Below are 15,179 nucleotides of genomic sequence, written 5' to 3' on the forward strand. Positions count from 1 at the left end.
CCTTAGCCAGTTCACAAAGCAACATTTAAGGCAGAATTTCTTTTGCTACAGGAAGTATGCTTCCATTAAGAAACTTTTTCTTAATTACCCCAGTTACTAATCACACTTCACTATATTTCCTTTAAAAATCTAAATCTCTCTGGAAGCAGAATTAAATCTAGGAAACGGATGGTGAATGCTTTTATTATACAATGCTCGTGAAAAGTAAGGCTTTATTTTCTTCTGTTTTAATCAGTTATGAACGAGGAGAATAATGAACCCAAACAAGCAGAAGGTACAAATTTTGCTCAGAGGAAAGAAAAACAATTCTCCTATAAATTTTACTAGTGAACTTTTGTTTGTTGGCTTATTAGTAATTTTCATTCCAACACAGAAGAATCACAGAAAAAGCCATTAAAAATAATTTTCAGGAGTCGAAAACTCATTAAGCCAATCATTCCTTTTTCTCTTAAATAGTATTTTTGATGAAAATGTTCAACCAGCTCCAAGATTTTGAAGAAAGCAAATTATAGTTATGAAAGCAATTACCTGAAACTACTACCACAGAAAAAGAAGACGAAGTGGATGTAGCGTATCTTCTTAAACTCTAATCTAACCTTTGTGTCTTTGTACACTATCTTTAAAATGGGTGAAGTGAAATGAATACTAGGATCACACAGAAACCTGTATGTGAAAGCTTGTGGTGGCTTTATTTAGATCAAATCCAAACTGGAAACAGTTGAAAGGTGTCTTTGCTGGGGAATGGATTAACAAACTGTGGTGCCCTGTAAGGTGGAATGCTGGTTACAAACCAGGAGGCACAGACTCTTCCTATACACAGCCACATGGCCGGATCTCAAATGCATTGTGCAAGGTGGACGAAGCCAGACTCTAAAGCTTACATAGTGTGTGATCCCATTATATTGTGCTGCAAAGCAAAACTGCAAGGTCAAAAAAAATCAGTGGTTGTTGGAGGATGCAGGCAGGGAGTTTCATTATAAAAGGAAATAAGGAAATTTGGGGGGAATTAATGAACTGTTCTAGATCTTGTTTGTCTTGGCATTTATGCCACTGTGTGCATTTGTCACAATTCACAAACTGTACACGCACGTGGGTAAATTCTACTGTATTTTAATTATACTTTAATAAAAATATCACTTGGGAAATTTACTGTTTTTTTTAAGTTTTTAACTGATACACACACATATAAAGTTGTATATGTTAATGGGGTACCACGTAATGTTCAATATAGATTTATATTGTGTAATGTTTGTTGTCATCTAATCATTAACTTTCACCCTAACAAACATTAAAATTGCCTCTCTAACCTTTAAAGTAACTTGCTTGACAGAAAAATCTCTAATAATATATTTTGTCTGTAATTAAAATGCAATGTCAAAAATTTAGTTATACTTTTGAAATTGTAAAATTTTGTTTTTCAATTCCAGGTGGAAGCTGTTTCCCCGGATACTCCAGAATGTTGCTGAGGTTGACCTATCCACTTCTGTTTTAGGACAGAGGGTCAGCATGCCAATCTGCGCTGGGGCGACTGCCATGCAGTGCATGGCTCACGTGGATGGGGAACGAGCCACCGTACGAGGTAGGAAGAAGCCCCTTGCACAGGGACAGAAAAGGACTAACAGTTAGCAGCTCCCTCTTTGCATGCATCATACAAACATCTCCCAGATGCTTTTACACTCAGAAAAACTGAACTCTGGTTCTTCCATCAAAATGTCTGTTCTTGCACATCCTGTTCTTCTATATTCTAGTTGTGTGGCTCTGGGCAAGAGACTCTCTGCACCTCAGTTCCTGGACTGCCAAATGGGGATAAAAATAGTACCAGCCTCATTAGGTTACTGTAAGGATTGTATAAGTCCATGCATGTACAGTAACTGTCACAGAGTAGTGGCTCAATGTTAGTCATATCATTGGTATTAATGTCAACATCTCTGAAAATGGAGGTCTGAGGAGTGACTCACCCAAGGTCATACCTAGGTACTTAGTTAGTGACAGAGGTGACATTCAGCCATGTTGTTACCCCATTTCAAATCCCTCCTGCTTCCCTAACCAAAGTGGTTTGCACAGTGACAGCATGAACCCAGTGATCTGTGATTTTGGATAATGCTTCTTTTTAATGCAAGGGTTATATTCCCGAAAGAACATTTCCAAATACTTTAGGAGGGAATGAAGAGAAAATCAAATATGATGTAAAGAAATCTCTTATTTTAGGTAATTTACTAACTTTTTAGTTCTCTAGAAACAATGAATATTTGAAAGCCTATGCGTTGATCTCCACAAGTTCTCCTTTAGAAACTCTTTACATACAAGTTGGTTGGTAATGAGCTCTCCTTGATGTCTGATGCTAAGTAGGGCAAGAAATGAAGGCCAAAAGAGCATGAACTAACTGTACTTTAACACATTTTATTTCTAAAAACTAAGGATTTTGTGGATTCACCTTCCTTCTTCAAATGCTTGTCACAATGGCACAGTGAGATTATGTGGGATACACTAAAGCTAGAGTCTGGTAGCTTATTTAAAACTTAGACAACATGTGCAGAAGTAGCCTTGGGACTTATGACATTTGTTTATGATCATCATGAAACACAGGCAAGGAGGAGAAAAATGGGAAGCATGGAATGGGTATATGTCTATGTAAAATGAGAGTATGAAGCCATAGGTAACAACCAATCAAACCAAAACAACCAAACAAACATAAAAAACCAAACTCAGTGCTCTAAAATTTCTATAAAGTGAACAGCAAATGGCCTGTGCCTGCCTCATAAGCGCAAGGTCCCGAGTTTGATCCCTGGTGCCACAAAAAAAAAAAAAAAAAAGAAAAAAAATTTAAAAAATTTAAAAATATGTGATTGGAAAAGATTAGTATCTATTCTTTTTTTTTTTGGTACCAGGGATTGAACTCCGGACCTTGCGCTTGCGAGGCCGGTGCCAGAACCACTGAGCTAAATCCCCAGCCCTAGTATCTATTCTTTTTAAAGAGTCCTTTATATTTGAGGAAGAAAATTACATTACTCTCAGGGAAAAAAATGATATAAATGAACAAAATGTATCAATAGGATATTAAAAAATGGAGACAAAATTTTTAATAAATGAAAAATACTCTATTTCACTAAGAAGCAAAGAAATACAAATCGTAACTATATATTTTATCTACTAGATATTAATTTGTTACTTTAATATTATACAGTACGTTGAGTTTAGGGAGAACATGCCTTTTTAAACACTGATGGAATGAGTGTAAAGTGGAGTAACTGTTGTAAATATAACTTACCACTGTATATCAAAGCTTGAAAAATGTAAATTCCATGTGATCCTGTAAATTATCTAGGAATTACAAGGAAATAATTATTATTTTGAGGAAAAACATTTCTACAAGTATCTTCATTTCTGTTATTTTTAATAGGCAATAAGTTTGAAAATAATAGTCTTATAATGGGAGGTAGGTTTTGCAAAAAAACAGGAGCTCTGAAAATGGAAGTAAAGATTTTAAATGACATAATAGAAAGGGTGGAATGGCATCAAACATGTTTACAATTTAGTATTTTTAAAAAGCCATTACAAAGGATAGTTAGGGCCTAAAATATATTTAAAGACGAAGATGCCTGCCCTACTACAGTTTGCAACTGTTTATGCATGGTGGAATTACTTCTGACTTTTTGGGTTTTTTTTTAAACTTCTTTTATTGGTACATTTTAGGTATACAATACATTTACATTTCTCATTGGGAACTTGTATCTTTACATGATGCATCTTGGTTCTTATTTTTTCCCCATTCCCTGCACTCCCTTCATCCCTTCACCCTTCCCTATTCACAAAGACTTTGTTTTCATTTTTTCCATTTCTCATAATTTTTCCTTTCCCTTCTTTCCTTTCCCCTGCCCCTCCCACTTCCCCTACCCCTTTGGGCCTTTTCTTCCTATTTCACATTATCAATTATTCATTTTAATCATTGATACATTTTAGGTATACAATATAATGACATTCATCATTGGAAATTTGCACCTTTACATAATCTCTCTTGGTTCTTATTTTTCACCCTTGCCCAACCCTCCCTTCAACCCCTCCAGTCCTCCCTATTTACAAAGATTTTGTTCCTATTTTTTCATTTTCTCATATTAATCTCATTCCCTTCTATCCTTTCCCCTAGCCCTCCAACTCCCTTACCCTTTGCCCCTTTTCTTCCTATTTCACATTACCTATTATACATTTGGTCCTTATTCACACTTTCAGTTTCTCACACCAGAGAAACTATTCAGTATTTACACATGTGTGTCCTATTTATTTCACTTAAGAGTATCGCCTCAATGTGTATCCACTTAGCTATAAATGTCTCTAATTTCTCATTTTTATGGCTGAGTAGTACTCCATTTTATAAAAAAAAAAAACCCCACATTTTCTTGATCCAGTCTCCAGTTGATGGGCATTTGGGCTGTTTCCAAGTTTTAGCTATTACAAACTGCGCTGCTACGAACATGGGCACACATATATCACTGTGGTATGATTCTTTTAATTCTTTGGGGAAGATCCCCAGCAGTGGAATAGTGGGGCCAAATGGGACTTCCAGTCCTAGTTCTTTGAGGTATCTCCATACTGATTTCCACGGTGGTTGCACCAGTCTACACTCCCACCAGCAGTGGAGCAGGGTTCCTCTTTCCCCACAGCCCCACCAGCATTTGCTATTGGTTGATTTCATAATAGCAGCCATTCTTTCTGGAGTGAAGTGGAATCTCAGCGTTGTTTTCATTTGCATCTCTCAAATGACCAGTGATGTTGAACATTTTTTCATGTATTTATTTGCTATTTCTACTTCTTTGTCTGAGAAATGTCTGTTCATTTCAGATTTCCATTTTTGGATTGGGTCTTTAAATTTGGGAGGTCTGATCCTTTTAAGTTCTTTATAGATTCGAGATAGTAGGCCTTTGTCTGAGGAAGAGCAGGTGAAGATTTTTTCCCACATTGTGGATTGTCTCTTCACACTGCTGGTGGGTTCTCTTGCTGTGCAGAAGACTTTTAATAAGATGAGATCCCACTTGTTGATTGTGTGTGAAGAGACCCTTTCAATTTCATTGAAGAGTTTAAACAGTAGTGGCAGTAGTTCCTCTCTAAATGACTTGTAGAATTCAGCTGTGAAGCCATCAGGGCCCGGGCTTTTCTTAGTCGGTAAATTTTTAATTACATTTTCAATTTCATTGGTTGATATTGGGTTGTTTAGAATTTTTAGGTCTTCTTTGTTCAACTTTGGTAATTCATATGTATCTAGGAATCTGTCCATTTTGTCTGTGTTTTCCATCTTAGTGGCATATAGGTTCTCAAAGTAGGTATTGCTGATCCTCTGGATTTCTGCTGGGCCTGTTGTAATTTCACCCTTTTCATTCCTAATTGCATGGATTTGGGCCTTTTCTTTCCTTTTTCTGATAAGGTTGGCTAAAGGTTTGTCAATTTTGTTGATTCTTTCAAAGAACCAACTTTTGACTTCATTGATTTTTTTGTATCATTTTCTTAGTCTCCATTGAATTGATTTCTCCTCTTATCTTTCTAATTTCCTCCCTTATATGAGCTTTGGGTTTGTCCTGCTCTTCTTTTTCTAGAAGCTTGAGGTTTAGCATCAGGTTGTTTAATTGAGTTTGCTCTGTTTTCCTAATATGTGTATTCACTGCTATGAATTTCCCTCATAAGACTGCTTTCATTGTGTCCCATAGATTCTGATATGTTGTATTGCTGTTGTCATTTAATTGAAGGAACTGTCTGATTTCTTCTTTAATTTCCTCTGTGACCCATTGGTCATTCAGAAGTGTGTTGTTCAATTTCTACATGTTTATGAAATTTTTTGAGTTTCTTTTGCTATGGATCTCCAATTTCATCGCACTATGGTCTGATAATATACAGGGGATAACTTCAATTCCTTTGCACTTACTTAAACATGTTCTATGTGTGAGTATGTGGTCTATTTTGGAGAATGACCCATGTGCAGCTGAGAAGAATGTGTATTCTGATTTTGTGTTGTGGAAGACTCTGTAAACATCTGTTAAGTTCATTTGTTCAAGAGTTTGACTGAGTTCTAGTATTTCATTATTTATTTTTTGATCTATCTATTTGTGACAGTGGGGTATTGAGGTCTCCTACAACAATTGCTTTAGTGCATATATGACTTTTTATGGCTGTTAGTATTTGTTTTATATAGTTGGGCACAGTAGTGTTTGGTGCATAGATATTTATGATTGTCATCTCTTCCTGTTGGATTGTTCCCTTTATAAGAATGTAGTGCCCTTCTTTGTCTCTCTTAATCAGTGTTGGTTTAAAATCTACTTAATCTGCAAAGAGGATAGTTACTCCTGCTTTTTTTCGGGTTCCTGTCACGTGGAATATTGTTTTCCACCCTTTAACTTTCAATCTATGAGTTTCATTTTGAGTTTCTTGTATCCAGCATATTGTTAGATCTTGCTTCTTGACACATTTCACCAGTCTATTTCTTTTGATTGGTGAATTGAGACCATTAACATTGATGGTTATAACTGATACATAGAGTTATCATTGTCATGACTTTTTCTTTTTCTTGGATTCTCCCCCTTTACATTTAATTTCTTGTTGCACCCGATGAGTTCATTCTGCTGTGCTTTCTGGGGTTGTGATCCTCATTGTCTGTTCCTAGGATATTGTGTAAAATTCTTTGGAGTGCTGGTTTGGTATTCATGAAGCTCTTAAGGTGCTCTTTGTCATGAAAGTATCTCATTTCTCCATCAATTTTGAAAGATAGTTTTGCAGGATACATCAATCTGGGTTGGAGGCTGTTTTCCTTTAGGGCTTGGGTTAAGTCACTCAAAGCTCTTCTTGCCTTCAGGGTTTGAATTGAGAAGTCTGCTGTGATTCTGATGGGCTTTCCTTTGTATGTGATTTGTTTCTTTTCTCTAACTGCTTGTAGAACTTTGTTCTTCTGTTGGGTTTCTGGAATCTTAACAATTATATGCCTATGTGTAGATTTTTTTTGATCAAGGCTATTTGGAGTCCTATATGCCTCACTTATCTGTATGTCAAGCTCTTTTCCCCTGCTTGGGAAGTTTTCTGCCATTACTTCTGTGAACAGTTTTTTTTCATGTCATATGCACTCTCTCCAGTTTCTTCATTGACTCCAATCAGTCTTAAGTTATTTTTCTTTGCATTGTCTAGCAGCTGCTGGATTGCTTTTTTGTGGTCCCTTACTCTTTTGAAGCAGTTTTTCTTTTCCTGGTCACTATTTGCAATCTTATCTTCTATATCTGAAATTCTGTTCTCACATTGGCTCATTCTGCTGTGTAGACTTTCAGTGGAGTTTTTGCCTCCTAGAAATCTGTTTTCATCTGTTTTATGGATTCCATTTGCTTCCTATTTTGGGATTCCATTATGTTCCTCAGCTCCTCTCTATATTTATTAATCATGCTTTGCACTCCTAGCTCAATCTCTGTTGTTACCTGAGAAGCTATTTCTGATTTCTTTTTTCCAGATCCTCTTTTGTTGCGAGTTCAGGGAGTCCAGGTGGTTGAGTATCAGAGTGTTCCATCTCATTTCCCTTTGGGGTTACTGTAGGTGATCTGGAAGTTTGGTTTTGAGACTTGTTTTCATGTCTTCTCATTTTGACATGCAGGGGCGGGTGCTATTGGCGCCCATGCAGCTCACCTCCTCTGGGTTGGGAGAGGTGGAACAGCGGCCCACAAGCCCCTTCCTCTGGGCTGGGAGCCCGGAAGCCTTTATGTTTGATTTTATTTCCTATTTATAAAATCTTTTTTTGGATTATGTTGTAAGAAAGAAATAATGGGTGATTTGGAGTGAGTGAATGAGAGAAGGTATATATACAGTATTTGATTGACAAATACCCAATTTCTCTTTGGCCAGGGTAATTAAACCCTTTGCTAATACTGTCACTTAGTGGGACTGAGTCTCACGTGTCTACAGAAGTTACCTGCCATTAATATGCTCTTCTTTATTGGCTACTTCTCCTATGTTTCCCTCATTTCAACTCACTTTGATATGATTCCTATTCCACACGACTTGCACTCATATCTTTCTGTCACTGTTGGCTTCTAGAGGAATTAATACCAAGATAATAGTTAATTGAAGGCCACAAACAAATTTAAGTAGAAGTATAGAACACTTATATTTAAAAGAGATACTTAAACTTCCTGAAACTAAGAAGATCTTCATGGAGTTATGAAACTATTAATTTATTTGTACTCTATCATTCACAGAAAGAATGTGGGAATCTTTCCAAGTAAGCCTGAACCTTGCAAATATTGTGAAATGTATGGAAGTTATTAGGAAAGGGTTTTTTTGGTCACCCTCTTAATTATCTGGCCCCTCAATTTTCTAGTTTCCAGAGATGTCATTCCTAACAAGGAAGAGAAGTGGGAGCTGGTTTGGTGACCAGTCACTCTGGAGAAACCATCTGCATTGGCAAGGTCAATGGGATTCGGTGAGAGCCATTTGAATCTGTAGGGAGTGATCTGGCCTAGTAATTAGCCTGTGGTTCCAGAACTTTCTAGATGTTTCCACAGCACCATTGCCTTATATTCCCAGTGGGCCTGCCAGACTTCTTCACAGTGTCAAGCTGTACAGGCCCTTTTACCTCTCTTTTCATCACTGTTGGGGTAGGCACAACCCCAGAAGGAACTGGGCCCAAGGACATAATCATACTCTTTTACTGGTTCGTGGTTGTAGAGCAACCAATGGAATTATACTCTGTCATTTTTAGAAAGTTACCAGATAAATTACAGCCAGGTGGCCAGTTAATTTAAGTTTTAGATACACAAGAAATCATCTGTAGTGTGTCCTGTATGTTTACTAAATTGGCAATCCTACAGAAATAAGAGCTTTCACATTCAGGGTTTCTTATGGAGATTCATAAAATAGATGCTAGAAAAGCTTTTGAAACAGGGCATACTGTTTATTTTCCCCTCAGAGTCCAAAGTCTCCCAATCTTTCTCTTCCCACACATAAAAACTCACTTTCAAAAAAGTACACTCCATTTACACCTTAGTGAGAATGAACATTGCTCTTTTTCTTTACTAAAAATGGTTTGTCTTAAGCTTTATGCAAGGACCTCAAAAAATGCCTTAGAGGTTGGGCTTTTAAGGTTAATGTCCAAAGAGGGACGGAGTTAAGAGCACAAGAGCACAAGTTCAGCAGTGGCGAATGCACTAAATCTCAGACTGTGTGCTCCATCCAGTCCATCCTGAGACTGTCTGCTGTATCCCAAAGGGGGCAGCCACATCTTAGTTCTAGCTGCTCCCCCAAGGAGAGAGGATGTGGGGTTGCCAAATCTTTAAATATTTTAAGAGAAGCCAGAAATCTTGACTTTTATGTACAAGCTCCTGGTTTTTATATGTTGGCAAATAAATCAAAATTCTCTAAAATGCTATTTGGGGCAACAATGTATGGGCCAAAGCAAATACTTTTGTGGGCTGCAACTGTCCCCTGGGCTGTTCAGCTGGGACATCTGATTTATGTGGAAATTCACCACTAACTAGCTTCGTTTCTTGTGGCAGGTCATTTTCACTCTCTAGGATTACACTTCCTCACTGATAAAGTGAGCTGCTTAAGCAAGGCCAGTGGTTTGCACAGCAGGTCCCGAGGGACGGGGCTGTTCCGAGGCCTCTTAGGGAACTTCGTTCTGTCACTGAGTAGGCCGCTCAGAGCTGGGGCTTAGAAGAAATTTCCCTAAAGAAATAGTGCTGTGGGTAAGATGAAAACAAAGAGAAAAGTTCACCATGAGAAAACTCCAAAAATAAAACGAGTAACTTCTCAAAGACAGTGCATAATCTTTAGGCCCTACTTCTCCTTTGTTTGTTTGTTTAGTAATAAATAATTTTGTCCCATTTATAAAAATCTCAAGTATAAAAAGAGAGACAACTCGAAGTATAGAGCTGCCCTTCCTTATTTTTCTGAAATTCCTTCTTTCACTACATTTTATGACACTTGGGAAGTTTAAGTGGGGACCAAGACTTTGGTTTTAATTTCTCATACTACATTCTTGGATTTTAGGGGAGAAAGCAGTTGCATACATATCTTTGTATGTTGCTGTTGCTGAGCATGTAAATAGATATTTAATACATATTACATAAATTCTGAAAGTGATAACTCAAAATTGTGTGAAAAATAATGATAGCCAACATTTATTGAATAATTAACATTCTAGGCAATTTGAATTTATTACCTCATTTATTCCTTATTACTATATTGAAATGTGTGCACCCAGAGCACTACGAGTTGTTCTTCCACTCCTACAGATTTGGAACCTGTGGAGGCTAATTACCTTGCTCATGGTTGTCAGTCATTTAGGCAACTGTCTATGATATCCCAGTGAGTTACTGATATTTTAAAATGTTAACTGCAACAGGAACACTAAGGCAAGCCCTATGCTATAGTCCTGAAATATTAATTGAAAATGTAATATCCTTTTAGTTTTATCTTTTTGACTTTGAGAAGATGGAATATTCATAGAAAATGAAACTCATTAGGAAATCTGAGCCTTTCACAGAATTTGGAAGCATATGTGAAGGGTCTTGAGGTATAAACAAAAATTAAAATTCTTAATATTCTTGAGTCAAGAGAATAACTAGAGAACATTGCATGATGTTTATTATGAATTATGTACTAAATAAAAGATTTGTTGCAGTAGATTATTTAACATTTGAAGAATTGGCAATTGTTATAAAGTTTAACCAGTCTTATAAATGCCTGTTAGTAATGTCCATTTAAGCTAGTCCATAATAAGCTAGCAGATTATTTTTAGCTATTGATTTTTAAAGTTTTGTCCTTCATATTTTTTAGAGGAAGAATAATATTTAACATATGGAAGGAAATAGCAATAATAATTATAAAACCTAGCAGCATTTATAGTAGGTGTGCTATTAGGTTCCATTTCAGTTTTGCAAGATTAGTAGAACATCTCTGATTTCTCAAAGAACCAATTAATAAAATGCTTTCTACACTATGGTATTTCCAAACATCACCATGGGAATCTTTCTGGTTTTATGCACAGTGGCTATAATAAAATTTTATTTCATATTCCATGGAGCGATATGAAGTCTTTTTTTTTCTCCTTTTAAATATGAGGAATCAAAAAAAGGAAAAAAAATTCACTTATCCTTATGCTTCTGACTTGTTATGTGGACAAGTACCACATGAGGGAGTGCTGGGACCTCATATAAAGAAAAATTAAAACCCACTTAATACGTTCCAGGAATGCTCAGCATATTAGCAAATTCTTATTAAACTGTCAAAAAAAAGTTTTAAAAGAAATTCCAGACCCTGGATGCAATTAGAGGCTACCACACAGGATTTGATGGGCCATAAAACCATTAAATCTAAACACTTTCTTTTTGAATGTAAAAGGCTGGAACATTCCAAAGTGAAGTTTTGGGACCCAGCTATGAGTTGACCACCTATTGAGGTGCAGGTGGAAGAGACTGCAGAGCAATACAAAGAGCCATACAGATCCCAAAGAACTGAATTAAGGTGGAGGTGAGAGCTTTAGCAGTTGAATTTTCTGGATTTTCTGAGATTAAGTGATCAACCTTAACATTGAGTGAAAAACCATTCAACAGGAGAAATTGTCATTTCCTTTGCTGCAAACTCAAAGGATGTATTTGTGAAAATTTTATTGATTTATATATTTATGTGTTGTCCTTGGTGACTGTGTAGATATAAATTTCAGCATACCTACTCAGAAAATATGCCGGTTAGTCTCAATTTTACTTAATCCAGGGAAAATACTGGACTTGCTTTAAAGGAAACCTTTCCTCTTTATGAAGTGGAGTGCCTTTTTGCACCAGGTGTGATGTGTGGACTTTTCATCTCTGTCATCACTCCTCACTACGACCTGCAAGGTGATTCCCATTGGCATTTGACAGTGACAGAGAAGGAAACCCTGGAGCGAGGTCTAATGCCATTCAACGGTGAAAGTGGGGCTTGATCCTAGGGCTGCTTCACTCTAAAGTCTGACCTGTTTGTCTATTCCAATATTTTGTTTGTTTTTACTAAGAAGAAACAAAGCTATAGAGGAACAGAGGAGAAAAGAATCCTTAAAGTTTTGCTTAAATTATAGTAAAAAAATTTTAGAAGGAAATATCTCTTTGTGTCATTGTAGTTAAAAAAAAAAGCATTAAAAAACTCAAAATTGAAAATCCCACCAAAATCAGTCTATGTTTTTCACACTTATCTCATGTTTAGGACCTGCTTTTCCAATAGTCAAAAGTAGTGGGTGAGACACACATTGTATATACATATGCACACTATATATATATATATATATATATATATATATATATATGTATACACACACACATATATATATATATATATATATATATATATATAAAGATTATGGGCCATATATGTGTGTGTATATATACAATGCATGCTTACTGTACCATATTATATATAGATGCTGCTTGGCTTAACGATGGGGTTAGGTACTGATACACTCATTGTAAGTTGAAAATACACTTAATACACCTAACCTACTGAGCACCATGGCTTAGCCACACAGCACACTATAGAGTATTGGCTGTTTAACCTCATGGTCCCATGGTTGGCTCAGAGCTGGAGCTTAGTGGTGCCACCTGACATTGCAAGAAAGTATCAGATGGAATATTGTTAGTCTGGGAAAAATGCAAAATTCAAAATTTGAACTACAGTTCTTACTGAATGGATATTACTTTTGTATCATCAAAAGCTATAAACCACAATTTAAGCTATTATACTTAGGGCACCATCTGTATCCATGAAGTATGTAGTTCAGCTTTAAAACTGTTCATACAAGTTAAATTTTCACTTTCATGAAGATGGAATTAAGGTTGAAATTGCTTGCAATGAGACCAAATTTATTAACCAAAAATCCCTATTAAAAATTAGAATCTAACTATGTTTAAGACCAACATCAAGTACTATGGGATCAAGGATTTTGCAAGCTACTGGTTATCTCTCCTAAGAACCTGAGATTGCTTCTTCTCTGAATTCTTTGTGTGCCTGAGGATATTAAGACGTGACAGTGAGAATTCAACGTGTATCCCAACACTGAAGTTGTTAAACCATGGGAGACTGATTGAAGTTGTCAGGTGCAAACTTGATCCTCTGAAGACCATCATTAAAAGGCATCTCGCTGTGGTGTGGTTTCCTTGCGATCTGCCTGATCTGCCAGTTAGTTATACAAGAACCTGACAACTCAATCAGACGACTGAATAATAACCTGAGAATCATGGCGGTAGAGCTAATGTTTCAGCCCATTGCATACTGCTTCCCCAGGGATCAAGTGGAAACAAAACAAGGAGGTCTAAGATGTCACTGGGACTGATCATTCCTTGCCAATATTTCTATGTAGTAAAAAAGGAGTCTAGAGGTGTGGTGGCAGTGTGATCACTCAAGATTATACTGGTCCAGATTAAGACAATGGACCAGCATGAGAGTACTGGAAAGAGTAGGTCTGATTTCTTGACCTTTCTTAAAAGTGTTTAAATTGGTTAAATTCCCTAATTGGTAAATTAAGATGTGTTTGACCACTTCTAAGTATTTCAAGTATAATTGTAGCAGAAGTTTTGTTCTGAGATCACAGACTTCAGAAACTTAATTTTTCTATATAATCTCTATCATAATTTTACACATTCATGCAATGATATTGTGTCTTTAGCAAACCTGTAAAGGACAGTTCCTATGTGACAAAAGGTTCATACGTGCAATGGAAGTTATGGTGCACATTTATGCAAACACTTCAGTATGTCAGGCCTTGAGTTTAGAACCACACAACTGCTTGATACTTTGTCATTGCATATTTTCCCCATTACAAAATGACTTCCTGTGCAGATGACAAAATTCGTTTTCTCAAAATTATTTTCAGCGCAGCTGTTTTGGTGACTAAGTTTTGCAGAAGCTTTTTAATCAAATGCACCTTACAAAAATAAAAACCTTAGGCCTTTTGAACAAATTACCCCTTTCTCTTGCTGCTTTTTTCCTTTCCCTTTAAAAACATAATTTTGGAAACTCAATTCTCCTTTCCCATAAAACAGAGCAAATTTCAAAGGAATAATTTGAACCCAAACTAGCACATTGCTTAATTGTTCTGTTCCAGTCTGGATACATAATTTGTCCCACATGAATTAATGTTCCAAGTAATAGGTATTTATTCCCATTGATAAATAATTATCCTCTGTTGTTGGTGGTGGTGGTGTTACTGTTGTATAGATATCATTCTAAAATAAATTATAATCTTTCTGTGACTGACACGATGAGCTTTAGTTTTACCTGATGACTCAACATTCTTTTGTAATACTGTTGGACGTGACATTAAACATTTGGAAGTTGTTTTGTAATTGGTAAATTGTGCCTTTTCAGCTTCGAGTAACCTCTTTCTTTTTCCTCATCTTTCACCATTTCATTTTATATTTTTTATTTATTTTTCCTTATAATCTGAAATTTAGGCAGCTGAGCAAACTATGAATGGGCAAACTTGTACAATACACCTGATGATGATTAAGTGTCCTTAGAGGTTGTCACTGTAAGGCAGTTTAATTCCTTGACTTTAAAACTAGTAAGACATCAATACATGAACAAATGTGGCTGGGGAATCTGTGCCCTTCTCTGGAAGGGAAGGAACAGAGAAGAAAGACAGAGTTATTGACACAGCTGTAAAGTGACAAGCCATATGACAGCCATCACCCACCCTCCTGCTGCCCCCCGCTGGTCAGTTTCTCCCTCTCATTTTCTGTAAATTCCTATCTTTGGAAGACTCTCACACATATCTTATTAACTTAGTACTCCTAAAAGAAAATATCTATCTTATTGCTTCCAAATTATGGTATAAATGTCAACAGCCTATTAGGAGCTTTTAAGAAATGTTGACTATTAGATCCTATTACAAACCAAACAGGTCAGAATCTGAATTTTGCCAACATATCTATTTGATTTCTTTGTGCATCAAAGCTTGAGAAGAACTGGACAGAGCCTGATACAAAAGTTCCTGATGGTTCCCAGTGAAAGGCATAGTTGAAAACTTCAAGCATGAAGTGTGGGGCTCATTACCTTCTGAAGACCCTCGAAGGTATTCTGAGAGCCTGCTGATATCAGGAGGATTGTATGAAATGAGGAGGAAGTGAGTAGCAGACTCTAAATAAATGTCAGGCAGAAATGTGTTCAGAATAATTTTCAATTGTAGATTT

At 36.4% G+C, this 15,179-nt stretch overlaps 1 protein-coding gene across 6 annotated transcripts in view; it reads left to right on the plus strand.

Moving 5' to 3' along the window:
* The window catches only part of Hao1 (hydroxyacid oxidase 1), a 142,214-nt gene that overhangs the window by 4,368 nt on the left and 122,667 nt on the right, over window positions 1–15,179 (plus strand). For 5 of the 6 annotated variants that reach the window (XR_015441970.1, XR_015441968.1, XM_087188675.1 and 2 more), the window contains one exon: window positions 1,428–1,579. Coding sequence is in view for 4 of the 6 variants with exons in the window: in XM_087188675.1 (XP_087044801.1) it covers window positions 1,428–1,579 (152 nt within the window). In the remaining 2 variants the exon portion in view is untranslated. The remainder of the gene's footprint in view (window positions 1–1,427; window positions 1,580–15,179) is intronic. The other variant, XM_087188674.1, reaches the window with a different exon arrangement.

This window comes from Heterocephalus glaber, unplaced genomic scaffold, assembly GCF_053883595.1.
Source record: "Heterocephalus glaber isolate CG9 unplaced genomic scaffold, H.glaber_assembly_v1.0 deba00001532, whole genome shotgun sequence".
In the NCBI taxonomy this organism is placed as follows: domain Eukaryota; kingdom Metazoa; phylum Chordata; class Mammalia; order Rodentia; family Bathyergidae; genus Heterocephalus; species Heterocephalus glaber.